General features: G+C 36.7%; 1 protein-coding gene across 3 annotated transcripts; it reads left to right on the top strand.

Moving 5' to 3' along the window:
- SPTSSB (serine palmitoyltransferase small subunit B) lies at window positions 1–26,905 on the top strand. 3 transcript variants are annotated; one of them, XM_063620420.1, is made up of 4 exons: window positions 1–411; window positions 11,848–11,940; window positions 21,427–21,466; window positions 25,345–26,905. In XM_063620420.1, the coding sequence occupies exon 4, from the start codon at window positions 25,377–25,379 to the stop codon at window positions 25,605–25,607; it is 231 nt and encodes a 76-aa protein (XP_063476490.1). In that variant the 5' UTR covers window positions 1–411; window positions 11,848–11,940; window positions 21,427–21,466; window positions 25,345–25,376; the 3' UTR covers window positions 25,608–26,905. The 3 variants fall into 3 exon arrangements, with proteins under 3 accessions (XP_063476490.1, XP_063476489.1, XP_063476491.1); XM_063620419.1 differs by lacking the exon at window positions 21,427–21,466; XM_063620421.1 differs by lacking the exons at window positions 1–411; window positions 21,427–21,466 and adding an exon at window positions 4,183–4,525.
- Window positions 26,906–27,742: the final 837 nt, after the last annotated feature.

Here is a 27,742-nt window from a genome sequence, read left to right as displayed (position 1 = left end):
GAGAACGAGCTGCAGAAAACCAAATTTTAAAATGTAGAAGTCGTTGAGCTGCATTCCTCCGAGGACCAGTCTGATCGCCCAGGACTGAGAGTGGCAGCGTATGAGAAGTTGGGACCATAGAGCAAGGGGGGGAGGGGAGTGTTGCAGCAGGCATTCTCTTCTGGAAGGAGTCGCTGGGAGCAGTGCGGTTGGACACAAGTTTGCGTAGGAGTGTTTTCCTTTTGTCAATAATTAATCACCGGAATTAGCCGGGTAGAATTTGAGTTTTAGCCATAATCCTGAGGGCGGGGCCGAACACCTAACTCCGGGAGGCTCCCAGGCGCCCGGCGCAGTGGGAAGCTCGCAGCAGCTGGGGAGGAGCCAAAGACTCGGCGCTCACCTAAGCCGCAGGGAGATACACCCAACTGGGAGGTAAGCATCTTCCAAAATACCTACTTGAACTGTTAAGTAGCTTTAGTAGGATAGAATTCCTGTCTCTATAGGAGGAAAAAATTAATATTGAGCTTTAATGCAATTTATCAGTTTATTATTTAACTGCATTACAATTTTCAGAATTGATGGATTTTTCCATTTACCTTTCACTATGTGGGAAACTAAGATGTTTCACTCAATAGAAGCCAAACTTTAACACAGAAACTTTCCAAACTAAAAGAAGAGAAAATTACTTTGCTATTTTCACTATTTACCTTTGTGTAGTCCATTAACGACTCAGGAAAATATCATTGGGATGTGCTTGGTTTCCTTCTTAAATATTCATCTTTACCTAGTTCCGTGCTCTTATACAATCCCTGTCTGCCCATATGCTACTTAAACTACTGTACTTTAGGCAATAGTACACACAAGTCACCTGCCAAAAAGTGAAGAATTTCCAAGGAATACATCGTAACATTCTCTTGTAAGTATTAAGCAGTATGTATTTTCTCAAAGATACTTAAGTGATCCTTTATAAGTAACCAAACTTCTTCACCAAAAGACAGCCAGCTAAAATTAGCTAAATAATTAACTTTGCCGTGGGGATGGAGAAGGTGGGGAAATGTTTAGAGAAGCATTTTAAATATGAGTTGGACTCCAGATTTGTTTCAACTAAAGTGACATTCAACTGGTTGGCAATTCACATATGAGCCCAGTCCATAATCAGATAAGGAGTTTGAAGAATTGTTAAATGTAAGAACTAGCCCCAAAGTCCAAATAACTGCATCAGGGGAGTTGGGAAAGTTGTTTTTCAAAAAGACTTTGTGGTGCAGTACTTATTTTGAATTAGACAAAAATTAAGAAAGACATGGTCATTTCTGCTAGTGAAATTCTACAATGTATACATAAAAGTGTTGAATTTTTAATAACTTGATTTCCACATCTGAATTATTCCTATGCTGTTTAAAACAGGTCATTTCAGTGACTTTTTCAATGGCTGTGATGGCTTTGTACATAGATAACTAGACCAAAACCAACAAGCTGTAGTATGAAATGCACTGTCACTCTCATTATCCAGATATTTATTTACAACTATTTAATGACAATAAATTAAAAATTATTTGTCAAAACAAAGCATGGTCATTCTAGAATTCGACTAGATTTGAAGTTGAAAGTCGATTTGAAGTTGAAAGTCAACCAGTCCTCAACTCTCATTGGTTTTCTTAATTCACTGTAAATTTGCAAATACTTTTATAAAAACTGTCTTTTATAATTGTATAGCAATTCTATCTCTACTATGCTAATTATAAAGAGTTTTACCACTATTTTACCACCAAGTATAAAAGAAACAAAATATTTATAAAAAATGATCCAAATGGGACTCACCTCCAGAATGGTGATGTGAAGAGCTTTTCAAATCCACTCCCTAAAAACAACAATAACTGGTGAAAATTATAGATAAATAACCATTTAAAGTTCCTGGAAATTGTCCTTAGGACATACAGCATGAAGAAAATATTTATTCAAGACAATCTCTTATATTTCAGTAAGAACTGCAAACAATTGTGACGCTTGAACTACAATATATTTCCCCGCCCTCTCCAGTTGAGTGTGATGATGTTCCACTATGGATGGGTGCAGCCAGTAACACAGGGCCCCCTCTCAACCTAGATCCTCGTCTACAGTATACCCTGAGAGAAGCAGGCCATCAGCATTACTCATCATCCCCAGCTTTGTGTTTCAGAGCTCTATTCTAGATGAGAGCAACTGAGAGGTCTGAGGCTCTCTTCCTCCAACCATCCTCCACTTTTAAGGCAGAAAATGAAGAACTCAACAACAAAAACACAACCCATTTAAAAATGAACAAAAAATTTGAATAGACATTTCTCCAAAGAGCAGATAGAAACAGCCAATTTACACATGAGAAGGTGTTTACTAGCCATTAGTGGTTGGGGAAATGAAAATCAAATCAAAATCACAATACAATCCCACTTCACACCAACAGGAATGGCTATCACAAAAAAAAAAAAAAGGAAAGAAAGAAAGAGAGAGAGAGAGAGAGAGAAAGAAGGAAGGAAGAAAGAAAAAGAAAGAAAGAAAGAAAGAAAGAAAGAAAGAAAGAAAGAAAGAAAGAAAGATAATAGCAAGTGTTAGAGAAGATGTAGAGAAAATTGAACTGTCATATATTGCTGGTATTGCTAGTGGGGACGTAAAATGGTGCAATCGCTATGGAAGAGAGTTTGATAGTTCCTCAAAAAGTTGAAAATAGAGTTACCACATAATCAAGCAATTCCACTGCTAAGCATACATTCAAGAGAATTGAAAACTTACGTCCGTTCAAGAACTGTACACAAATGTTCATAGTGGCATTACTCATAACACCCAAAGAAGCTGATTGAAACAACCCAAGTTGTTTATTGAATGATGAATGGATAAATGAAATGTAGTATGGAATGAAATGATAAAATATTATTCAGCAGTGAAAATCGTGTGGCTGACACATACTACAACATGGATGAACATTGAAGAGATTATGTTAAGTGAAAGAAGACCACATATTATATGATTTATTTACATAACATATCCACAATAGGCAAATCGATAGAGAAAGTAGATTAGTTGTTTCCTGAGGCTGGAGTAGAAGGTAAGATTAGGGAGAAAATGGGAGTGACTAAAGGGTACAGGGTGTCTTCTTGGGGTGATGCAAATGGTCTAAAATGGACTGTCATGATGGCTGCAATACTGTAAATATACTAAAAACCACTGAATTGTGTACTTTAAGTAGGTAAATTGTATGGTGGGTTTTATCTCAATAAAGCTGGTTTTAAAAAATTTTCCAGAGTATTAAAAGAACAAATGGATTTAAAAACTTAGAGTTGCTGAATCCACATGTGCCATTTGACCAATAGTTTATGTGAGGCTTTTCCCCAATGACCACATTAAAATATATGAAATATTTAAGAATTTCACAGGTGTCACACAGCTATGTGATTTACATATGTTTACATGCCTGCCCAAACTTTTCTCCACTTAGAATTAAGTCAGATGTCATTAGTATAGTCCTACAAAGAATTCGCTTGCAATGCTATATCTTTTTGGACTCATCAACTCGTTGTATTAATCCAGGACCTGTGAGGCCACTTGTTCCTCCTACTTCTAGATATGTCTAGTCCTTTATCAGTGATTCAGGCCAGCAGTTGAGTTTGTTCAGGCCCACACTGGGTGAGAGAGGAAGGTACCTGGATCTCAGCCAAAAGTGTACGTGCCTTCCACTCAGATTAACCCAGTTTTGCCTACACTAGACTAGCCCTAAAAGCCAGAGAGTCTTGGGAAGAGGAAAAGCTGGAGCAGCCACTGAAGTCTTCACAGCATACTAACATGTCATTGTCAGAAAGCATCTGCTGTGATTATGACAACCTCAAATGCAGGAGACACTCCCAAATAATTAATATGTTCCTCTATTCATCTTTTATGTTTTGAGTTCCCACAAGCTGCCTGATCCTGTACTAAGAACCATGAAATCAAATGATAATGCTTTGTCCAGAAATGGAAATATAAAACTAGTGAGCCTCAGAGTGTCATGGGGGTGGCAAGCAGCCTCAGCCTTGCTGCCAGACAGTTATGAGTTCACTGAAACAAACCATCCCCTTAGCCTTAGGGATTCAAGTCTACTGCCTTTAGGAAAACTCAGGATTTTCCATTCTCACCAGCACAGGCTTATTCTTTCATGTATATGTTTTTGAGGAGCATATCATGCTGATTTGTGTGGGTTTTGACCATCAAAGGTTTTGTAGAAGTCCACTGTAATATTTTCTCTAATTACAAGTTTTATATAAAATAATTTTTAATGTCCAGCAATTTATTTATTTTATTTTTATTGATTTATTTATTTTGAGACAGAGTTTCACTCTTTTTGCCCAGGCTGGACTGCAATGGCGTGATCTCAGCTCACTGTGACCTCCGCCTCCCAGGTTCAAGTGATTGTCCTGCCTCAGCCTCCCCAGCAGCTGGGATTACAGGCGTCTGCCACCACGCCCGGCTAAATTTTTTTGTATTTTAGTAGAGACGGGATTTCACTATGTTGGCCAGGCTGGTCTCGAACTCCTGACATCAGGTAATCCACCCACCTTGGCCTCCTAAAGTGCTGGGATTATAGGCGTGAGCCACTGCACCTGGCCCAGCCATTTGTTTATAAAATCAATACATGTAGGAAAAAACTTGATTATAGTTACTTTTAAAATATTGCTTTCATCAGGATTAATGATTCATTTATTCAACAGATAAAAAAAGATAAATGAAGTATTGCACACATACCCTGTACCAGGTCACTTCTAGGCCCTGGATAAGTAATAAACAAAATAGACAAAAATTCCCAAGATGTCAGACATTAATAATAATAAATAAATTACATAATGAAGATAAGGGCTCTGAAGAAACATAAAACAGAGAAAAGAATGAGGTACAATTTTAAATAGTGAGATCAGACTAGCAATTAAGATCATGCAATTAGAAAAATGTAAAATCACATACAAACCTGGCCACTGTAACTCGCCAAAAGGATTACCAGCTCCCAGTTAATTTCTCTCTTTCCTTGGGAAGCTTTGGTTTACCCTTGCCATTAGCTTCAACCACGAACGTTATTTTGCTGCCTATATTTGCTGTTGTTTCATCAGAAAAAAATAGTATATTAGCACAAAGTCATTTAAGTAAGCATAAGGAAGACATAACCCAACACCTGCTCTCATGAATTACAACCTATGCAAATCACTGCATTATAATAACAAAAATTCTTGCTCAGAGAAATCATTAGCCTGGGCTTTCAGTTTACTTTTGGCCTCTCTTACATTGTTGTTAAGTGAGTTGCATAAAGTAATTCATATAAAGTGCTTATCAAACTTCTGAAACATAAGTTGCTCGATAAATATCTACTACTATTACCAGCATAAAACGGCAGCTTCCAGGTGACAATTTGCTATTTAAGTATTGCATCCCTGCTCTTTCAGCTCCATTATAAGATCAAAGGTTGTCAATTAGTAATTCCAAGCTAAAGTTATCACTTTGAGTTGTAGTCTTCCAGGGAATTGTGTGGTAAATAATTAAGAACTAGTTCTCCAAAGTTAATACCGTTTGAAGAGTGAGTGTTGGGGAGAAGTAAGGTAAGAGAAATTTCCAGGCCATCATGCCCAGGTAAAGGGAGAACAAGTCTTTCAGAACTATGGAAAGTGAGCAGAGCATCAAATCCCACAGACCAACTGAAAAAAAGAGAGAAAAAGCAACCAGTCTCCACTTTACCAGATTGTCCCGGAATTCCTACTCAGGGCACTTGGTTTAAAGGAGACCTGAGGAGGTCTCTTTCTAGTGAAATATAATGGGTGCAGCAGCTTTCTTGGACTAGAGCTTTTAGTAATGGCCTAAAAGGGAGCAGAGACTTGCATTTGTAAGTCAAAAGGATACATTTATTTCAGGCTTAGAGGAAAAGTGTTTAAGAATATTCAGAATAAAGATAAAATTAGAAATAAGTCAAAAGACCCCCTGTCACAATGGAGTTATTATGGAGCATTAGAATTCTCATTCATTCATTCAACAAATTTTGATTGAGCAGCTACTATGTGGCAGGCACTCAGGTAACAAGACTGAAGAGGACCTTATTTCAAAGACCTTTCCTTCTGAGGATATGTTATATGCCTTTTGCAACAAAATGTCTGAGAACACAGGAATAAGGACAACAACTTTCTGATTTGCTGACCTGACACCTCCTCCAGACTGGATTAGAGTCTTCTTCTATGCCCCTGAGTACCTTACACTTCCCTTTCATAGCATAAACCACACTGTGTGTGGATGCTTGCTTAATTGTTCCTCCTCTTCTCTAGAAAGCAGCCTGAGGACAGTGACCATGTCTATCTTATTGACAGTTTATATCCCTGCTACAACCTTGCTAAATACTTGACTGAGTGGCTGGCTGGCTGGAAGGATGGATAAATGATTTGCCAGGTTATGATCAGAACTCCTTATACAGAGAGGCAGCCTGAGAGAGTGGTTAAGAGTGTGTGCTCTGCATTCACCATGAGACTTTGGGCTAGTTTTAAAATTTCCCAGTGCCCCAATTTCCTCACTGGTAAAACAGGTGTAGAAGTAGTGCATCTCTTATATTGTTGGTAAGTGAGTTGCATAAAGTAATTCATATAAAGTGCTTATCAAACTTCTGAAACATAAGTTGCTCAATAAATATCTACTACTATTACCAGCATAAAACAGCAGCTTCCAGGTGACAATTTGCTATTTAAGTATTGCATCCCTGCTCTTCCAGCTCCATTATAAGATCAAAGGTTGTCAATTAGTAATTCCAAGCTAAAGTTATCACTTTGAGTTCAATATCTATAAAAATACTAAAAAAAGAATTTGGAAATAAATGTAAGTAGCCTATTGAACAAGAAAGTTAAAATGATTAAAAAAAAAACAGAAGGAAAAAAGCTCAAGATGTCATGTCCAAAGCAACTTTTCTGGGGCAATAATACCACACTTACATTCCCTATATATAGCCAAAATATCAGTTCATGTTTATGTTCTGGAACATTCTAATTGTACTTATTCATAGAAATAAGCACCAATGAATGTTCACTGATGAAGAAGTAGAAAACAAAGCAAAAAAACATTAAAATATATATATATATATATGGATGTATCTTATTTGAAGTTTAGTCTTATCTAAACCTAAGGGTGTTGTATTATCTGTTTCTTTTGAAAATCTAATGCTTTTTTCTGTGTGTGACCTTTAATCAAAATTAGCATAGTGCCTCCTCATATAGAGTTATCTATTACCAACTAAATGAGATGAAAAGCTAACCTGTGTCCAACATATGGAAACCCAGTAACTTTGCTGCTTTCTTCTACTTCTTTCTGAGAGAATATGCTTGGGCTCTTCCCCTACCAAAGGGATCCTCATAGGAAATTTTAAATCTCACTCAAAAAGATTTTTGTTTTAATTACTCAGATAGGGACCTTTGATGACTGTGGGATCTCTGAATTGGGAGTCATCACACATGAAAGAAAGCATGTGATGCCTGGCACACATGCCCAGGCCCACTGAAAATAGAAGCTGTCCTGATCAACTATCCAGGCAGAACTTTCCTTTGGTCTCAAAATTTTTCTGGCATTATTACTAGGCTATGACTGCTGTATATCTAGATACAGAAATTAAAAAAAAAAAAGTAGTTTAATAGATTTAAACTTGCCATAGGATCTACACAAACATATATACATATTTTGTACTGCCTTGGCTGATAATCAGCAACTTAATGAAAAACTGAAGTATTTAACACTAGGATAGTAATAGCGCTGAATTAGAAATTGTATGGGTTTTTTTCATTTACAATCTATACATCCTGTATCATCTTCCCATAGAATGCACAGGGGTAGAAGTTTTTGTAAAGTGCCTAAAACAATGCCAAGCTTATAGTATTGACCAATAAATGTTTGTGGCACGAATGGAATAAATCTTGAGGTACCTTGAAATTTAGCCTAATGCAATAATTAGAAAGATGATTAGAAAACTGTGTAAAGATGTTTCAAAATCCCTTTGAGCAAAATTAATTGAAAAAATCAGAATACAGAATTAAATACATACTTTGATTACAACCAAGTGTGAAAGTAAAACATGCATAGAAAAAAAATCCAAAGTGTTAACAATATACAAAGTTTTTTAAAAATGGTAAAATTATGGGTGTCTATATTTTTCATAATATTTTATAATTTTTATTGTGATATTTCAGGGGATACTTTATTTCTATAAGAGCAGGTATGGTTTTAACAGTAGTTAAAACTATTAATAAACAAAGAACTTATTCTTTGTGATTAAAAACCAAAGTCTATTAGCATAGCAACAATATTTCTCTTAAAGTTGTCAACAAAGTCTTCTGACTTAGCTACTATCTTTATCTGATCTACCTTCACTAATATTGAATTTAATATACAAAAGTCAGTATTTGTCACTCAAATAGTCAAGAAAATCTGATTAACTGTACTATTTCTAGAGGCATTTTTTAAATGTATTATACTATTGATGGAGAAGCATTATTTGTCACATAACATAGAACCTAATCTCTCTAGTGAGGTTAAGAGTTAAAATAAAGAAATGTTTTTCCTAAAAAGTTTACATTTGGTCTTCTCTAAAATCTTTTAAGCTAAACATAATGGAACCAACATAATGGAAATGAAATTTAGAAATAAATAAATAACTTTCTGATCTAGTATTTAGCAACTGTAAACTCTTAAGAACATAATTGACACCTTATTTTGAAATGATAAAATAAATTAATTTGGTTACTTTTAAATTTACAAATGATATACATACATATTAGTGGATATAAATATATATATTTGTAAATAATACAAAGAAGCATACATTTGTACGTATTATTATCACTATCATATTGTATAAAGCTGCAACAGAAAAATTCAACAACTTCTTATAAGTGTTGTCTAAACTCTACATTTGTAATCAAACATAATGTCACTACTACTCACTAAATTAGATACTGTAGAAAGTGCTTACTCAATTTTCATGGGCTTTATGAATAATATCTGTTAAATAGCCCCAGTTCCTCTAACAATCCTTTAAATAAGTTATTTCACAGTCTGCTCATGCAGCTTTTTAATCTAATTATTTGTCATCATAAACAAGGTAACTGTTTAAGCAATAACAAGCTGTACCTTGATCATTCCCACTCTCACAGTTATCAGTTTTGATTAGCTATAAATTCTAATTTGTTTCTCGTTTATAGAATCAAAAAAATTGATTCTCATATTTGGTGGGGAAAGAGTCTAAAATAGTTAATGCTGTGGAGTACAAATTTGATTTTTAGAAGGAAAAGCAAAAAGTAGTTAAGAAACAAAGTTAACAACTTAAAAAATTTGATGTGAACTCTTTACCAAAGGTCTGTTACAGGGAGGTGGAGTCGCAGTACATTTGTCCCTTAGTTCAATGCATTTGAAGTGGAAGATTCTTACTTAATATTTGGCAGTATGCTTGAGAGAACAGGATCTCATGTGTTTGATCTTTTTCTAAGAATAGTAAACTTCTTCTCCTTTATTAATTCACCCATTGAAGAGCAATTTTAAGTAAAATTGATTTAGGTTCACTTTATTGATAGAAAAATTAGGCATAGAAACATACATAACTGAGCCCAATAGTTCAGTTACTAACCCTTCTTACGCCTAGAGGCGGCAGATACCATGTCTACTCTGCAATGGAGAGCTTGAGCCTTAAAATTTTAGTAGGTTGTTTTATTGCCTAAAACTTTGAACAGAGAAAAAATAAATCAATCAGGCTGGCCTAGTTCTGGTTTTGATGGGCAGGAAAATCAGGTTATAATTTAGAACAACAACAAAGAAAAGCTGTTCCACAAGTTACCTCTATTTAGGAGGAAATAAGCATCAATGCAAATACAAAACAGTACCTCTGTGATCTGCTAACTTCCTTCAGGGTGAATTCTTTCTACCAGACTCATGGGAGTTATCATTTCACCCACTTATATCATATGTCCCTGAAGGATTCAGTAGAATCACCTAAAAGGAATCTGTGAGATAAGAGGAAATAAAATGCATGTAGAAAATAGAAGGAACAAATAATAATTGTGACAAAAGTTACTATCTTTGAGCCCTTACTAAGACCAGTCATCACTAAGGATCTTTCACCAATGTTGTATTATTTAATCTCCACAATAATGCAGAAATAATTGATAATCACCATGTTACTGATGACATAACTAATGTTCAAAGAGGTTAAACCATATCCAAATACCATGCAATAGCAAACTCCAGTTTGCCAATTTCAAACTCCACACTTTTTTAAATATGACAAAAACATTTTAACAAAGTAAATAATTCTCTAGTGGAATATTTAATTCTACTGTAGAAATACTATCTTAGATTTGGTGAGATTTTAGTAATATCTTCTTAAAACCTGCCTCCTGACGCATAGCAACCCTTAGAAGGTGTTGTCTAGCCTCCGCTTGGACAATTTTCCTAATGGAGCTCTCACTACCTCACCACATAACCCATTCCCCTTTAGACAGCTCTGATTGTTTAAAGTTTTTCCTAAGATTCACCTCTGAAAACAATACAACAGTTCCAAATCTTCTCCTCTACGTCAGCCTATAACACCCTTTAATACCTTTTAGATCTTTTAAGACCTCCATGACACATTCCTCCCCCCAAATCTTCTCTCAGCATTTCCCAGAGGAAACCTTCCAGGACTTCTCCATCTAGCTTTCTATGGATATGCTTAGCTAGCTGGAGTGACCATTTTAACAGCTAGAGGAAGAATGCTAATCGAAGCCAGAAGCCATATCCCCTTTTTCTCATCTGTGACACCATATTTCTATAGATATGTAAGAATATCGGACCGCTTATGTATTTATTTGGCAGTCATATCACAAAACTATTGGTTTAAAATGAACTTGAAGCCAATAAAAAAATCTTTAGTATTTTTACCTGAACTCCTTATAAGCTAATTTTCTCCAATCTTATCTTTACCAATTGTCTTTTTGTATGGAAGAACAGGACCTTTTTATTTCCCCATTTTACCCTCAGAATCTGCAATCTGCTAAGTCTCTTATTCCCCTACCCCATAATGTGGGATCATCTGGAAATTTCATCATACGTACTTTCCTTAATTCATATGGACAAAAAAGCTACAAATGGTCAGGGCAAAGTGCAAAAATCTGGGGCTAACTACTGAAGACACACTAACCATCTTTATGATGCTTCACAAATTCCAAGACATTTTCACAGATATTTTCTCATTTAATTCTCACACCTAATATATGCATAAGATAATAGCACTGTTCTATATATGAGGAAAAAGACTGAGAAAGACTGTATGACATGCCTGATGTGACACATCAAATAAATGACACAGTAAGATATAAGCCTTAGTGCTTCTGACTATATCCAATGTGATTTTAAAGACAAATTTTTTATAGATAGTGACTAATCTAATCTCTTCCCTGTGCCCCCCATGGATATTAAGAGAAACTAATAATTAAAGGCAAAAAATATTTTCTACAAACAAAATCTCACCCAAAAACTGAATTAGAGAGCAGATCAAAAGCAGTCTGCTCCAAAAGAAGTGAGGTGGGGTGTTCTTAGCCCCTCCCTTTGTCCCTCCTTGGGCCTCCCCTCAACCCTGGTACTTGTGACACTTTATAGTCCTGATTGGGGAATCACTAGCCAATGGCATGTCTTCAAACTGTGACCTTTTCTAAAAATAATTTTTCAAATAAGGCTGGCTTGTTGTGACTTGTGTTTATAACACATTCTAGACTTTCGTGAGAGATTGTCCATCTAGATTGTTTAATGACCATTTACATGGGACAGAATGATTTTACAATTTGAAGACATCTTTTGGTTTATTTAATTCAAATCTTTATTTTGCAGATGAGGAAACAGCAACCCAGAGAGGAGAAGTAACCCACACAGGATCATTTCGTGAAGGAGCAAGGCTGAAGACCCAGACCTGGACTTTCTTAGGCAAGTAAATTCTGATTATATCATGGAGGCTTGCTTTGAGAAATCTGCCCCTTTTCACTGTGAGATGGCGTCATTAACACATCCAGTTCTCTCCTAAGCAGCCAGCAAACATTTATTATACACTAGATATTATATTGGCATTTGAGATGATACAAAAGAATAAAATGGGGCAATTAGCTCTAGTAATTTGGAGGTCTCAACTTACGGATATTCCAAGCTCCTTTGAAACATGTGCAGAAAAATGTTTATGCAAAATCTGCATACATTGCAAGGGGTCCATAGGACCCTCCCCCCAAGTCCTTGACCTCCAGGTTAAGAACTCCTAGCCTAGAAGAGGCCAAGCCCAGCACAAGTGCCAGTGTTAGAACTGCATAGCACCAGCTACTGTCTTATTTATGGGTCTACTGGTTAAAGGCTGCTTGTGTTTCAACATCCTTCATCTTTTATTTAAATGGAGCAGCATCTTATCCTTGAAGACCTTTGGTACAAGAGAGGAATATATGTTTTAATAAGCTTTAATTAACCAGATCAGACAAACTAAGAGAAAAATATGGTAAAATGAAAACATTACTTTCCAAAAATATTAACAATTAAAATGAAGATGCCTAATGTTTATAATAGAACATTAATTTTTTTCTGGTTCTTTTATTTTTAATAAAGAAAGAAAAGGAAATAGAATTACAAAAAAAACACCTAGATACTACTAGCTGCCTGTCCACTTTTATTCAATCTATAGTGAGTGACCTATAGTAAAAGTGACCTATCAGCCAAGGGTAGGGGATGTGGATAAAAAGAAATAGATTTATCTTATGAATGATTGTTTCCTAATCCTTCCCCTTTTGCTACAGTATTTTAGGAGATTTGTAACTCTGAAATGGTTGATAATAGTTTCTTCATTTCAAAATATTTTTGAAACCTCAATATTACCTTAACATTATTGATAACAAGTCTTGATTTTACTAATTCAAAAATACTTGTAGGATGCCTGGCATTTGTAGAACACTGTAAGGTATTCAGCAAAGAACAGGTGCCATTGAGGTTGCTGAAGCCTGTTTGTCTCCTTTATGACAGCCACACCAAAATTTAAAAACCAGTCTGAAGAATAACCTCTCTAAAACTGGTTTTGAATTTAGTAACCAATAAAAGTCACATGCCCTGCCTTAAAAATGATCCCATTCTCTTTCATTCTTTGCCTGGTAGTCATAATCTAGCAATAGCATATTAGCATAGTGTGGTAGTAATCATAATAGGTGACATTCACTTAGCTCTTCCTATGTGTTATTCTATATATTTTATACTTTTTAATCATCCCAGCATCTGTGTGAATGAAGTTATCTTATTCCTATTCTCCAGTTGGAGAAACTGAGGGTCAGAGTGATTGAGTAACTTGGCCAGGGTCACAAAATTAGTAAGAACAGAGCTGGGATTCAAACCCAGACAGGACCAGAGCCCAAGCTTGTAACCACTTCACCATACCACCTGTCAGCAGGATTCTCACCCAGCTCCCCACATGGCCCTCATGACACATTGAGCTTCAGTTTCCTCATCTTTAAAACAGGGATAATTTAAGTTAGGCATCTAGCCATTGCCTACCACACTGGTACTGAAAACTGCTGTTTCTGCAGGGTGCAGTGGTGCACGCCTATATTCCCACCTACTTGGGAAGCTGAAGTGAGGAGGATCACTTGACTCCAGGAGTTCCAGACCAGCCTGGACAACATAGGAAAACTCTATCTCCAAAAAAAAAAAAAGTTTCTATTCCTTGCAAAGAGATCACATTATAAGATTCAACCATTTCTAAGGAAGATATCTGTATTTGCTTCCTAGGGCTCTTGTAACAAACCACCACAGATTTAGCAGCTTAAAACAACAGAAGTTTGTTCTCTGATACTCCCAAAGGCCAGAAGTCTGCAATCAAAGTGTTGGCAGTGCTGTACTTCCTCCAAGGGCTCTAGGGAGAATTCTTCCTCACCTCTTCCAGCTCTGGTGGCTTCAGGCATTTTTTTTGGCTTGTGGCTGCCTAACTGATCTTGCCTCTGTCTTCACAGGGCCTTCTCTGTGTCTCTCTTTTAAAAACAGTTGTCCTTAGATTTAAGGCTAATCTGGGTAATACGGGATGCTCTTTTTTCAAGATCCTTAACTTAATTGAACTACAAAGACTCTTCTTCCAAAAAGGTCATATTCACTGCTTCCAAGACATGGACATAGAGTTTGGGCGGCTAATATCCGACTTACTACAATATCCCAATATAAGTATTTTTATGTTTTGGAAGATTCCCTCTGGCATTCGTCCCGACAAGCCAGCTTTATTCAGAGGGAGTAAATCGTTTTATCTCACCACTCCTCTGCTTTGCACTGGAAGCATGTAGGTAGCCGTATGGCTGGGAGCAGGTGAAGGAGGTTGAAGCCAACAGTAATATATCCACACTGTTCTCAGGAGAATCAGAAATCCACTAGGCTAAATTGTCAATGAGAGTTTTTTCTTTTAGTATATCACTGCAGTAATTCACTTCTAAGTATAAGATTATAAAATCTAAGTAATTTATGTGCCTAAAGCAACATGTTTTGACTGAATACTCATGAATTTGACTATAAACTCCTACTTTCCCTGCTCACCTCCCCTCTGCCTCTGAAACCATCTGACCTGGAATACAGCAGTATAACCAACCAAGCAGGGAAATGTCCCTTGATTCAGGGGTTGGCAAAGAGAGCACCTTATCAATGCTATGCCTGTCTCTATGGCCTGATCCACCTAGTTCTCCACTCTTTTCTTTTCCTTTTTTATTTTTATTTTTTTTTCTTTTTGAGACAGAGTCTTACTCTGTTGCCCAGGCTGAAGTGCAGTGGCATGACCACAGCTCAGTGCAGGCTTAACATCCTGGGCTCAAGCGATCCTCCCACCTCAGCCCCTCAAAATGCGGGGATTACCACACCCAGCCTCCACTCTTTTTCTGTAAAAGCGCTAATAACTGAGATACAGAAGCAGGTCAACTGAGGGCAATGAAAGGGCAGCAGGCTGGATTACTACTGTCATAAAATCACATCTATGAAAGTTCAATGTTGTCAGTCACCAAAATAAGAAAAACACTGACCTCATCACCACAGCTTTCAGACAATGTAATAAGAAATAAAGAATAAGCAGAAGTGGGAGAGACAGAAAAATATGTTTTTTAAAAAAAGTTGTATAAACATATCTATTCAATGTTACCCCAAAAAGTGAAAAGGAAACAGACAATTAGTATTAGAAAACACTATTGGAAAGGTCTTGGCTGGCCAGCTCCTTATACAACCAGATTTGCTTTGGAAGAACTCTGAGAACAACGTACTCCTGACAGATCAATATTGAAGTAACTCACCATTTTCACCCTCAAATTATTCACTGGATAAAGGTCTTCAGTTGCTGAAGATTCATAAAATGTAATAACAATAGGTAGGGAAGAGAAAAAGGCTTAACTTTTCATGGTCAGGCTTCTAGCTCTTAAGAAAAACAAAGGCCTTAGAAAAAAACATCAAGCAAGTCTTTCCTAAGGTAGTTTTTAAGCATATCACAGAATTCACAATTCCCACAAGTACTGTAGAAGATTAAGCTATTAGAATTTCACTGATGCCAAGAGCAAACCTAAATATGTCAGCTCTCATCTCAGGAAGGTTCTTGGGGGTTTGGCTCTTCCGAGTTTTCCCCTTCTATTTTGACAACCAAGAAGGGAACCCCAATTGGGACCTCACAATTATTATTTGAAGACCTTTGGGGTTATTTGTTTACTCAGTTTTGTATGGTACATCGATGTGATTTTGCTAGACTAGTAATGCCCCATTCCAACTTGAGACTCTTATTGACTTTTAATAACTTTTTAAAAATATTGTTCAGACTGTTTTAAAGTTTATTTTAAAATTTCAGTCCTTCATAATTTTTAGGGTTATTCATTGATTTCTTAAAATGTTTAATTGTGGTAAACTACACATATAATTTAACATCTTAGCCATTTTTAAGAGTACAGTTAAGTGGTGTTAAGTATATTTACATTGTTCTTCAACGAATCTCTAGAACTTTCTCATCTTGCAAAACTGAAACTCTATACCCGTTAAACAACAACTCTGTATTTCCGCATCTCCCCAGCCCCTGATAACCATCATTTTTCTGTTTCTAGGGTTTGACTACTCTAGATACCTCACGTAAGTGAAATCATACAGTGTTTGTGACTGGCTTATTTCACTTCAACAACGAAGGCTCATCCATGTTGTAGCATGTGCCAGAATTTCCTTCTGTTCTAAAGCTGAATAATATTCCATTGTATGTATACACCACATCTTATTTTTCCATCCATTTGTCCATGGACATTTGGATTGCTTCCACCTTTTGACTATTGTGAATAATGCTTCTATGAATGTGGATACACCTTTAATGACTTAGAAAACAACTTTTAGTGGCTTTAATGCCATTGTTAATGTTGCAGTTTGTTCGATTTTTGCTTCTAAAAACAACCTGGCAGCCCTTGGCAACAGTATATTCAAAAGGAAAAAGCCACTCAGAAGCTATATATTTTCCCTTTTCCTTCTTTATATAACAACAAAGTTTCTTTTCTTTTTTAAATAAAGTAGTTATAAAGAAGCTCATCCTAAGAAAGGACATTGTAGCTAAACCTTGACCTAGAAGCCCTACTCTCCCTTCCAGTATTGCCAGAAATAAACAGGGATACTTACCCTGTTTCTATGTTAGAAAGTGAAAGGACACCAGGAGCAAGACAAGATAGACCATTCCCTTGTTACAAATTTCTCTTCCTACTCCTAATATCTACTCAGCATCAATGTATGTGGCACTCTTTTTATTTTCTAAATATGTTTCTTCTTTTTGATAGCCACACAATATTGAGATTAATCTAATCTGAATTTAGTATTTTCTATATTATCATGAGAATTTTTGTTAAAGTCAAATTCCAAATTTTCTTTCCCAGCCAGAAGTTTTTCATTCATAAATTCCTCTGTATTCTATCAGAAGATGACCAAAAAAAAGGACTGCCTTGAAATTGCAGTTACTCAACACATGCCATGTTGCACAATGACTCCAATTGATAGTTGGACTAGAAATACATGTTTTTTTAATTGTTTTGCTTCCGTTAGTGTTAATACAAATGGAAGGCTATAAAATTGGTTCAGGCCAGGTGTGGTGGCTCAGGCCTGTAATCCCAACAGTATGGGAGGTCAAGGTGGAAGGATCACTTGAAGCCAAGAGTCTGAGACCAGCTTGGGCAACAAAGTACAACCTGGCCTCTACAAAACTGTTTTCTAAAAATTAGCCGGGCATGGTGGCAGGTGCCAATAGTCCCAGCTACTTGGGAGGCTGAGGCAGGAGGATATCTGGAGCCCCGGAGTTCAAGGTTGCAATGACTGTGATCATGCCACTGCACTCCAGCCTAAGTGACAGAGCGAGACCTTGTCTCAATAAATAAATGCATAAATGAAATAAGGTGAGTTCGGGTAGCCACAAAACATTCTGTTATTGTATATAACACAAAACACTGCATCAACAACAACTTGACTAAACTGTTAGTGAGACTTTTTCCTTCTAGTATATTATTTCAGTAAACTTCCAAGTATAAGATTATAAAATTTAATTAGAATAACTTTGCTGCCTAAAGCAATAATGTGCTTTGACTTACAATTGTTTGTTTCTTACTCTCTAGAGGGTCTATAAAATTATCCAACTAATGAATGTGTAGAGAAAGTTCCTTAATTGCCCTATGGTTGTTCGATTTTCTGCCCTAGCTTTGATTCATCATAAACTTTTAAGTTGTTTTTTTCAGCTTCCTCTAAAAACCTGGACTCCAAATCCTCACCTCTAGTCTGACTTCTGGTATTCACTCTGCTGTCAACGTGAGGAATTGGTTGCCAAAGGAAGGCTAGGGAGTATTCTAAGATGAAAAGGAAATTCTCCTCCAAAAGTTTAAACAAGGATGAAATTTTCTGTAGGGCACAGAAAACATTGGGGTCACCCACAGAGAATGTAGAGCAAGATATCCGGAAACTGAGCAGCCAATAAACTGTGGTTATGTCTAATTCTTACACAGAAGCAATATGAGGTTTTGCCCCATTAATCAGATAAACTTAAACCACATTCATGTCTCTGATACAATAAGAAATTGCATGTCTTTGTATCTCTGTGAATCTAATTGTGCTCACATGAAGATGCAGCTTGTGATTAGGCCGCTGAGACAAGAATCATCACATTGGTTGTGCAGTGCACAGCCCACACAATAGTATGTGGTGGCCCTGCCCAAGAAACATTTGGCCATTTGTTTAGAGGTTCCAATACCTTTCAAGTAGTGAGGCCATGTAGCAATCATGACTAGAAACACGTGTGTATTTATTTATTTATTTTAAGGTACTAGATGATTCAATTAGCAAACATAAATAAGGGGCAGTTTTTTCCCCATCAAATATACAAATCACTCCATTGTTGAAGTAACTGTTATATTCCACAAAGACTCTTTGAGTCTGTAATTTAGTGAAATCTTGCAAGTGGCTTAAAGTCTTACCAATCCACAAGTAATGACAAGACACTACAGTTGCTGTGAATATTACTATTACGTCTACCAAGAGCTAAAACCCATTCCAACTCTCCTTACTACATCACTCAAACAGGCTTAGAGACAATTATCAATTATCTTAGTTTTACACATGGAGAAACTGTGACACAAGAAGATTTTGGAATTTACCAAAGACACAAATAAAATAAATAAATAGAAAGAGAGGAAAAGAGCTGCAATAGAATTCAAGTCTTCAAGTGTCCAGGTGTTCCCATCCTGGAATTTTTCCCATTAGAACCACTTTTCTACCTACCAATCTTAAATTATTACTCACCTAGAGTAAGCACTTCTAAGAGCTATTTTAATAGGATTTGAAACTAATTCGTAAGTCTTTCTTATTCCCCTGCAGAGTCCATGAACTTTTAACATTATGAGAAAGTAAAAAAGCATTTGTTACATATATTTTTAAAAATTTAGCACCAGCTCCCTTCCATGCTTCAAGAAAACAGATTGTACTGAATTTTCACAAAACAATCTGTCTAAAACTCATTGCCTGAAAGCAGACAATGAGAATTCAGAAGCACCTTTTATGATCCCCACATTGTGCTGTGGAAATATTACGTAAGTTCGAGTGTGCTTCCTGCCCTCAACCACCTTACAACTGTATCAGTCAGTCAGCCAACAGGCCAGCTCACCAACCAGACACTGGGGATAAAAAGATGAATGCTGTACATTCTCAGTACCCAAAGCCCTCATAGTCTTGTGAGGAAAAAGACTGTGCATAACTAAAAATGTTGCTACAATGGTAACACATAAAAGAGAGTAATAATATTTTCCTTTGCAGGGGAGGGGTCTTCTGAGAATGTTTCACAGAAGAAAGGATATAGAAGATATGCCTTAAAATAGCTTCTTTAAGCAATAGCTTAAAATAGGAGTTTATCTGGCAGAGAAGGGGCACAAGAAAATTTCAAGAAAAGAAAAGAGCATGAATGAAAACATAGAAGCTTTAGAATGAATGGCATTTAGCAGGAGAGTTGAGAGATTTAACTGGAGAGGTGAAGAAATGAGACTGTGAACGGCCTTAAACGAAGGTTTTATTTCATAGGAAATGGAGAGCCAGTGAAGGCTTTCAAGAAGAGAAACGAATGTGTTAAGTTTGGACAGTTAATTCTAGCAGCAGTTTAGAAGACCGTAAGGTAAAAAAGAGACAAGTAGGTAGGCTATTTCATTAGTGCAAGCAACAGATGGAGAGTCCACAGCACTATCCAACAAAATATTCTGCAATGTTGAAAATACTCTATGTCTTTTCTCTCCAATATGGTAACCACTAGCCACATGCAGCTATTAAACACTAGACATTTAAATTGTCATGTGTGACTAGTGGCTGCCATATTGGACAGTACAGAGACATCTTAGAGAAGCTAACACTTAAGCCTTAAAGTAGGATTTTTCCAACTGCAGGGTGCAATTAGTAGGTTAAGAAATCAATGTAGTAAATAACAATCATGATGTTTTTAATGAAAGAAGAGAGTAACAAAATAAGGTAGAATTAGCTAGAATAGATAAGAATAAATATAATGGAACAGAATAGAATAAAAAATATCAGCATGCTCTGCAAAGTATTCTTTTGAGAGATGTTCGTTTCAGTTATATGACTCTCTGTGTGTGTGTGTGTGTGTGTGTGTGTGTGCGCGTGTGTGTATACACCATGGATCACAATGTAAGAGGTATTTTTCCTCTTTATTGTGTTTAAGAAATTTTAAAAGCCAGTCTTTTATGCAAGGATATTATTCATCTATGTACATAGTTATTGGGAAAAATTTTCCAGATAAGAAGTAAAGCATCAGCAAAGTTCACTGGAGTTTAGAATAGGGATAACTCTGGACCTTTGAAGGCTTTCCTAATTAATCTTTTCTCTTTTGGATAGACTTCATTGTTTAGGACAGTTGTAGATTTACAGAAAAATCAAGAAGACAATACAGGGAGTTCCCATATACCCTGAATCCAGTGTCCCCTTTAAAATCTTACATTAGTATAACATATTCATTACAATTAATGAACCAATATTGATATACTACTATTAACTAAAGTTCTTACTTTACTCATATGTCCTTAGTTATTACTTAATGTCCCTTTTCTGTTCCAGGATTCCATCTGGTATACCACATTACAATTAGTCATAATGCCTCCTTTAGCCTCCTTTGGCTATAACAATTTTTCACACTTTGCTTGTTTTTGATGACATTGGGGGTTTTAGGGAGTACTGGTCGGGTATCTTGTAGAATGCCCCTCTATTGGAATTTGTCTGATACCTTTCTCATGATTAGGCTGGAGCTATGGGCTATTGGGAAGAAGAACACAGAGGTAAAGTGTCTTTTTTGACATCATATCATGAAGACCTATTATCAACATGATTAATAATGATTGATGTTGGCCTTGACCACCTGGCTGAAGCAGGGCTTTTCAGTTTTCTCCACTGTAAAGTTACTCATTTTTATCCCCCTTTCTATACTGTGTTCTTTGGAAGGAAATCGCTGTATTTCTAATTTTTTCAACAAATGAATTAGTTAAAGGAGGGCTTGTACTTGAGTAAGTCATATTAAGCTGTTTCCAAAGAAAGCTACTGTGAGTACAGAAAGAGTCTCTTTTTAGATACAGCATCTCTCTCTGCAACTGGCAGGACACTTTTATCACTTCTCAGATTTTCAGGTTCCAAATATGAAGCACAAAAAAAAATGAAGCTGAGTGATTGATGTAGAGTTCCAAAGTGAGTTGAGAAGGAGTTAACCCAAAAATCAACTTTAGGCCATTCTGACTGTTCAGTCCCTGATTCTGATGTTCTAGAAGTAAATTTAAACCAAAATGTACAAGTCTTTTTTTTCCCCAGGAGAATAGCTACCTTTAGAATAGGAAATTCCTTAATGAGAAAATCCAATAACTTGGGGTAATTTTTTTTTGGCAGGGGGAGGGCTACGGATCACATCTTCTGCGATATTTCCAAGGTAAATGCCACTGTACCAAATCAACTGCTACGCCTCTTTCATTGCAGTTACCTAACTTCCTACCAGTCCTGTTCCCCAAAACAGAAAACAACAACAAAGAGCTCCCTGAGCAAGCCCAGCCAATACTTTTCTTGCAAGCTCCCCTCAACTGTGTTCACATTCCGTGACTCATACAGCAGTGTTCATGTTACCACATGTGTTTTTTTAATTGTTACATTTATTCACTTTCTTCTCCATCCAAGCCAGAACAAAGTCCTGCCCCTGCGTAATATGAGCCGTAAGTCTCAAATCTTCTCCCTCTCTATCTGAGAGAGGAGATGTAACTTCATCTCCTTCTCCACCGCACACAAATCTAATGAGAGGGAAATCATCACCCATTGATAAAAGAGTAGTAACAATCAGAAATAAGAAATAATCATTTACTCTGCATTCCCAGTTACGAAATAACCTTTTAGTGGACTTCCAACATGGAAACATTCAGGCTACAGCAGGTATTATCACGGTCTCAGCATGTCAGAGTCAAACTGTATCCAGGCCACTGTACCCCTGCCTGAAGCCACATCACAGTCTGCTTAGGAGTGCCACCTTTGAATACACAATCTCATGAAAGATCTAAGAACATTTTTAAAGTCATCAAGTTTAGAGCAAACTTTTCTTTTTAAAAAAGAATAAACTACTCTCTCCTTTTCCATGTATCGGAAGTCATCTTTTCAAAAGCACATAACTAAAAACAGGAGATGCATGGTGTGCCTGAATAAAGTAAGCATTTCAAGTTCTTGGTTTAGCTTTGCTGAGATATAGCACTAGGTCTCTAAGGAAGTGGATAGATTAATATCACATTTCATTGTGAAAATTTAGGACTTTAAAATGTTTGCTATCATCTAGTTCTAGGTTATCAGTGGATAATTAATTTCATGATATTCCTGTCATCTTATTTCCTCAAATGCAGCCTCTTTTTCTAGCTTTCTTCTTAGCATTTTTCCATGTCCTTTCCTCCCACTTAGTGCTCATTCCTGGGCCCTCGATCACTGCATATTTGTTACATGGTCCAGTTTGCTGCTTCCTGGAAGAGCATCTCCTGCCTGTAATGCCTTTGAGAATAAAGTCTTTCTGAAGCCATTAATATTCAGAAGGAGCCACATAGTAGTACTCAAAATGTATTCATTCAATGAATGAATGAATTCTCCTAACCACATTACTCATCAAATTGTCTAAAGTGGTTTTTTCCTTTTAATTTTGTATATAGTCCCACAGGAGATAAGAAAGTTGACTCACAGAAGGTAGAAATATATTACCTAAGCAAATCTAGAACCTAAAAATAGTGTGCATTCTAACAATAGATTGTAGCAGATGGTTCACCAATAATAACCAACTCTCCCTCTTCTCACCTTCTCATGATAAGAAATGACACACAAACTGTCTTTAAAATTGCTTATCATCAATAAGGGGAAAATGAATCAGAGAAAAAGAGACAATCAGTGTTTTCAAGAGACACTTTTCATATGTCAGTTCTGGCTACTTAGAGGGCTGAGATTGTGGTAACTGGCAAAAAAAAATTTTTTTTAATCTTAACTGCTTAAATGGTTAGCAGTGCAGAAGTATATTTAAAACAGCCAGATTTAAAGTCATTGCAGATTTGAGGTATTTGTGATCAAGATCTTACCATGTATCCACTGTTGGTTCTATACATGTTGGTTTTTTTATCTGCTGTTTCTTTTATTCAATGATTGATTGTTTGGCTTTTAGCAGTTTAAAACAATAGACATTAATTATCTTGAAGTTTCTATAGCTCAGGAATCTTGATATAGATTAGCTGGGTGCCTCTGGCGCAGGGTCTTTCTCAAGGCCATCATTAAGGTGTCGGCTAGGGCTGCCCAAGCAAGGAATTCTAATTTTAATAGAGAAAGCAATAGCCAGGAAGTTAATCAACGTATTTTTTTTAATTTAGAGTGTTTTGTTTTGTTTTTGCCAGGATCTCACTATGTTGCTCAGGCTGGACTTGAAGTCCTAGGCCAAAGGGATCCTTCCCCCTGGCCTCAGCCTCTCTAGTACCTGAGACTATTGTCCTGCCCCACCATGCCTTAGCATTTTTCCATGTCCTTTCCTCCCACTTAGTGCTCATTCCCGGGCCCTCGATCATGGCATGTTTGTTACGTGGTCCAGTTTGCTGCTTCCTGGAAGAGCATCTGCTGCTTGTAATGCCTTTGAGAATAAAGTCTTTCTGAAGCCATTAATATTCAGAAGGAGCCACATAGTACTCAAAATGTATTCATTCAATGAATGAATGAATTCTCCTAACCACGTTACTCATGAATTAGTGCAGTTTGTTTGTTTTTTGAGACAGAATTTTTGCCCAGGCTGGAGTGCTCGTTGCCCAGGCTGGAGTGCAATGGTGAGATCTTGACTCACTGCACCCTCTGCCTCCCAGGTCTCCCAGGTTCAAGTGATTCTCCTGCCTCAGCCTCCCCAGCAGCTGGGATTACAGGTGCCCACCGCCATGCCCAGCCAATTTTTTGTATTTTTAGTACAGACAGGGTTTCACCATGTTGGCCAGGCAGGTCTCAAACTCCAGACCCCAGGTGATCCGCCTGTCTTGGCCTCCCAAAGTTTTGGGATTACAGGTGTGAGCCACCGAGCCTGACAATTAGTGCATTTCTAAAAGCCACAACAAGGCTGGGTGCGGTGGCTTATGCCTATAATCCCAGCACTTTGAGAGGCCGAGGCGGGCAGATCACCTGAGGTCAGGAGTTCGAGACCAGCCTGGCCGACATGGTGAAACCCCATCTCTACTAAAAATACAAAAAAAAAAATTAGCCAGGCATAGTATGCATGCCTGTAATCCCAACTACTCAGGAGACTGAGGCAGGAGAATCTCTTGAACCTGGGAGGTGTAAGTTGTAGTGAGCGAAGACTGTGCCACTATATTCCAGCCTAAGTGGCAGAGCGAGACTCTCTCAAAAATAAATAAATAAATAAATAGCCACAACATATACAGAAAAGTTAATAATATTTCTAAATAAGCAATATTATCTCATTTGTAAAAATGAAGAGTATTTAAGAATATTTTAAACAGGTTCTCAGTACACTGTTGATTCTGAAACAGTAATGCCCAAGGGAAGAGTAGAGGTACAGATTTTCTGAAATAATTGGGTTCCAAAGTCATTTCAACTTGACTCCAGAATGCAGCATTACCACATGAACTTAAAGCCTCCTCCTCTCAAACCCACCACAGCATTGCCCTAACTCAGAGGCTGAAAATAGAACAGTTAACCTATCCAACTAGGCCCTATAGCTCCTGGCCTCACTCTGGCCATTCCCACCTCTTCAGTGTCATCACACTCCCTGCTCCCTTCTCCCTCCATGGCCCCTCGAAACCAACCTACTTCTTCCCACCTCCAACCTTTGCACATATTGTTCCCTCTGTCTTGGCTGTTCTCCCCACTTCACTGTCTATTCTATCCATTTGACTCATAATGATCCCTTGGACCTTATCTCAAAAGTCTCTTCCTCAGAGTTGTGCTTAGGTTCACTTTTATTTCTCTTTGTATACATAGCTCAGGAAAATGAGGCTAACCTCAATTTTTAGGTACCATTATCACTAAAGTTATTTCTAACAATTGTCATGTTTAGATAGGTGTTACTGTTACTAATAGTATTATTGCTGCCAATTTTAGTAGTAATTATCAGCAGTGGTGACAATATTATTAATTTTTATAGTTAATATAGTATGTATTATTTTACAGAATATTCACATATTAATAATATATTCAATGATTTTTAACAAATCTTTGAAAGATTTTAACATGCTGAGATCATGAAATTTTAAAGAGATTCTATGTTTGGTTCCTTATCCTCTAATCTGTTACATTCTTTAACAGGACAAACTTACTGCAGCTTGAAGGAGCCAACCATGGATTTGAGGCGTGTGAAGGAATATTTCTCCTGGCTCTACTATCAATACCAAATCATTAGCTGCTGTGCTGTTTTAGAGCCCTGGGAGCGATCTATGTTTAACACCATCTTACTAACCATTATTGCTATGGTGGTATACACTGCCTATGTCTTTATTCCAATCCACATTCGCCTGGCTTGGGAATTTTTCTCAAAAATATGTGGATATCACAGTACAATTTCTAATTGATCTTGTTCACATTCAGTGAAATGGCATTGCATATTTATATGTTGCTTACAACTTATTGATTTAGGTAACTATTGTGTCTTCCTTCACTATCTGACCTGAAAAGCACTCTCTTCTCTATGCACTCTTATATTCTGCCTTTCTGCCTGGAGTTTGAAATAGATGTCTCTTTAGTTTCTTTCGCACATGCTACATTGTGCATCAGACCATAGATAATACAGTGACTTTACCTCACAAATCATATTCTCTCAACACAAATCTATGAATTTAGTTTACTTAAAATCAGAACAATTTCCTACAAAATTTTTCTGGAAAATAGGTTCCTAACAGACCTACCAGAATCATGCTTAAAGTGCTCCCTTAACACTTATTCTATACTGAAGGATAAATTTTAAAAAATCTTTATAGGCTACTGTCAGAAGTATCCTATCCTTGTTTACGATGTATAAAAAGATGTGAATAAATTATATGGACCCCCTAAGTCTTATTTTCTAGTAAACTGATGATACTGGAAATTCTTTTACTTCAAATGCAAAAGAATAAGCTGGAGGCAATTATTTCCTTTCATACATAGTTCATGAATTGTTTTAAATGCTTCTTAAAATCTGGCTTTATAACCGTTTAAAATCAACAATGTTGATTTTAGATAACCAAGTAAGTATTATAATACAAAATAATTTTAAGTGTAAGAAACTAAAGTATAATCAAAGTAAATTCAGATATTGTGATTTGTGGTGTTGCCTTGCCTTGCATGATGCTGGGGGAAAAAGAGAAAAGAAATGGTTTTCTTTTTATACTTTCATTCAGTGTAGAGGTAAAAAAGCATGTATTGGGCCACAGGAAGAAAAGCTAATAAATAGGCTGGAAGTAATATTCTACCAGCAGGAACTCAACAGCTCCAGTTAAGTGCTTTGATATAGTGGCTCCTTTGCAGAGCCAAAACAAGATTTATTAAATTTCCTTCAAACTGTTTATCTTTAAAACAAATATAAGGTTTTAATTATACTGCTGAAGCAAATGTGAATGCCAAAGACTATGTTTTGCAGTTTTGCTTTCCTCCCAATAAATATTAATGTATGTAATTCTAGAGGGTAAAAATGTAAATAGGTTTGAACAATATTTGCACCCTGGTTTGTGTTATGATAAAAATTTTTCCAAGGCGAGCTACAGAGAAAGATGTTTGGCATGCCAAATTAACTTGCATGTTTGTTAAAAAAAAACAAGCACATGTTTTGAAGAGAAACCAGATCTGAACATGTATTTGTTGAGTTTTGCAAAATAAAATTAATTTTTTAAGTAAATATCTACTTCCAGATTTACTTTTTATTCATATTGCTCTAAATATCTAGATGTTACCTTGCATATTTCTCCCCAGCTTATCATTTTTTACTTATCCAGTGTGGTAACTGGTCTTAAAATGGTAACAAAAACCTAACATTTATCAAGGGACTTCTCCCTGCTGGACATATTTTCCATGTTGGAGTAGGTACAAAGGTCTCTTACTTACAGGTAAAGAGCCTGGAACTTGAAAAGGTTACATTTCTTGTTCAAGATCGATTAGCTACTAGTAGCTACTAGTAGCATAGCAAGGATGCAAATCCAGGTCAGGACCACATCGGGCCCTGCAAATATTTTGCACACAAAAGCCCAGGGGAGGACAAAATGAACAGATGAAAGTTGATGGGATGAGTGTCACCAACATTTGAAAGTAGAACTCCATCAAATAAAAGGAAGAGCATTAGGAGACAGCCAAGGTTGGAGGAATGATAAGCTGAGGTCCCAGCTGTCACCTTTGCTGCTGTACCTAGGATGCTGTGTTCACCCATTACTATGCTTCCAAGGCCCACATGACTATTTTGAAAGACTGCTTTCACTTCTAAATATTTAAAGAGAATTCTCAGTTAAGCATGAACTTGGATGCATTCCCAGTTCGTAATGATTCAACACCCTTATATACATGGACCCCTGCTAAGTACTCTTGGAATTCAATCACAAAGATACTGCATTGACCTTCTCAAAAAATCCTTCATCTAAAAATAAGAGAGTTAAAATAACCATGAATAGACACACCAAAGCTTAATAAAAGATTACTGCAAAGCACCACCCCAGGATGTCACTTCGAAGATGTTTCTTCTGAG

Source organism: Symphalangus syndactylus, chromosome 17 (assembly GCF_028878055.3).
Source record: "Symphalangus syndactylus isolate Jambi chromosome 17, NHGRI_mSymSyn1-v2.1_pri, whole genome shotgun sequence".
Classification (NCBI taxonomy): domain Eukaryota; kingdom Metazoa; phylum Chordata; class Mammalia; order Primates; family Hylobatidae; genus Symphalangus; species Symphalangus syndactylus.
The sequence above is the reverse complement of the archived record's forward strand: the minus strand, read 5'-3'. Positions and strand labels throughout refer to the sequence as shown.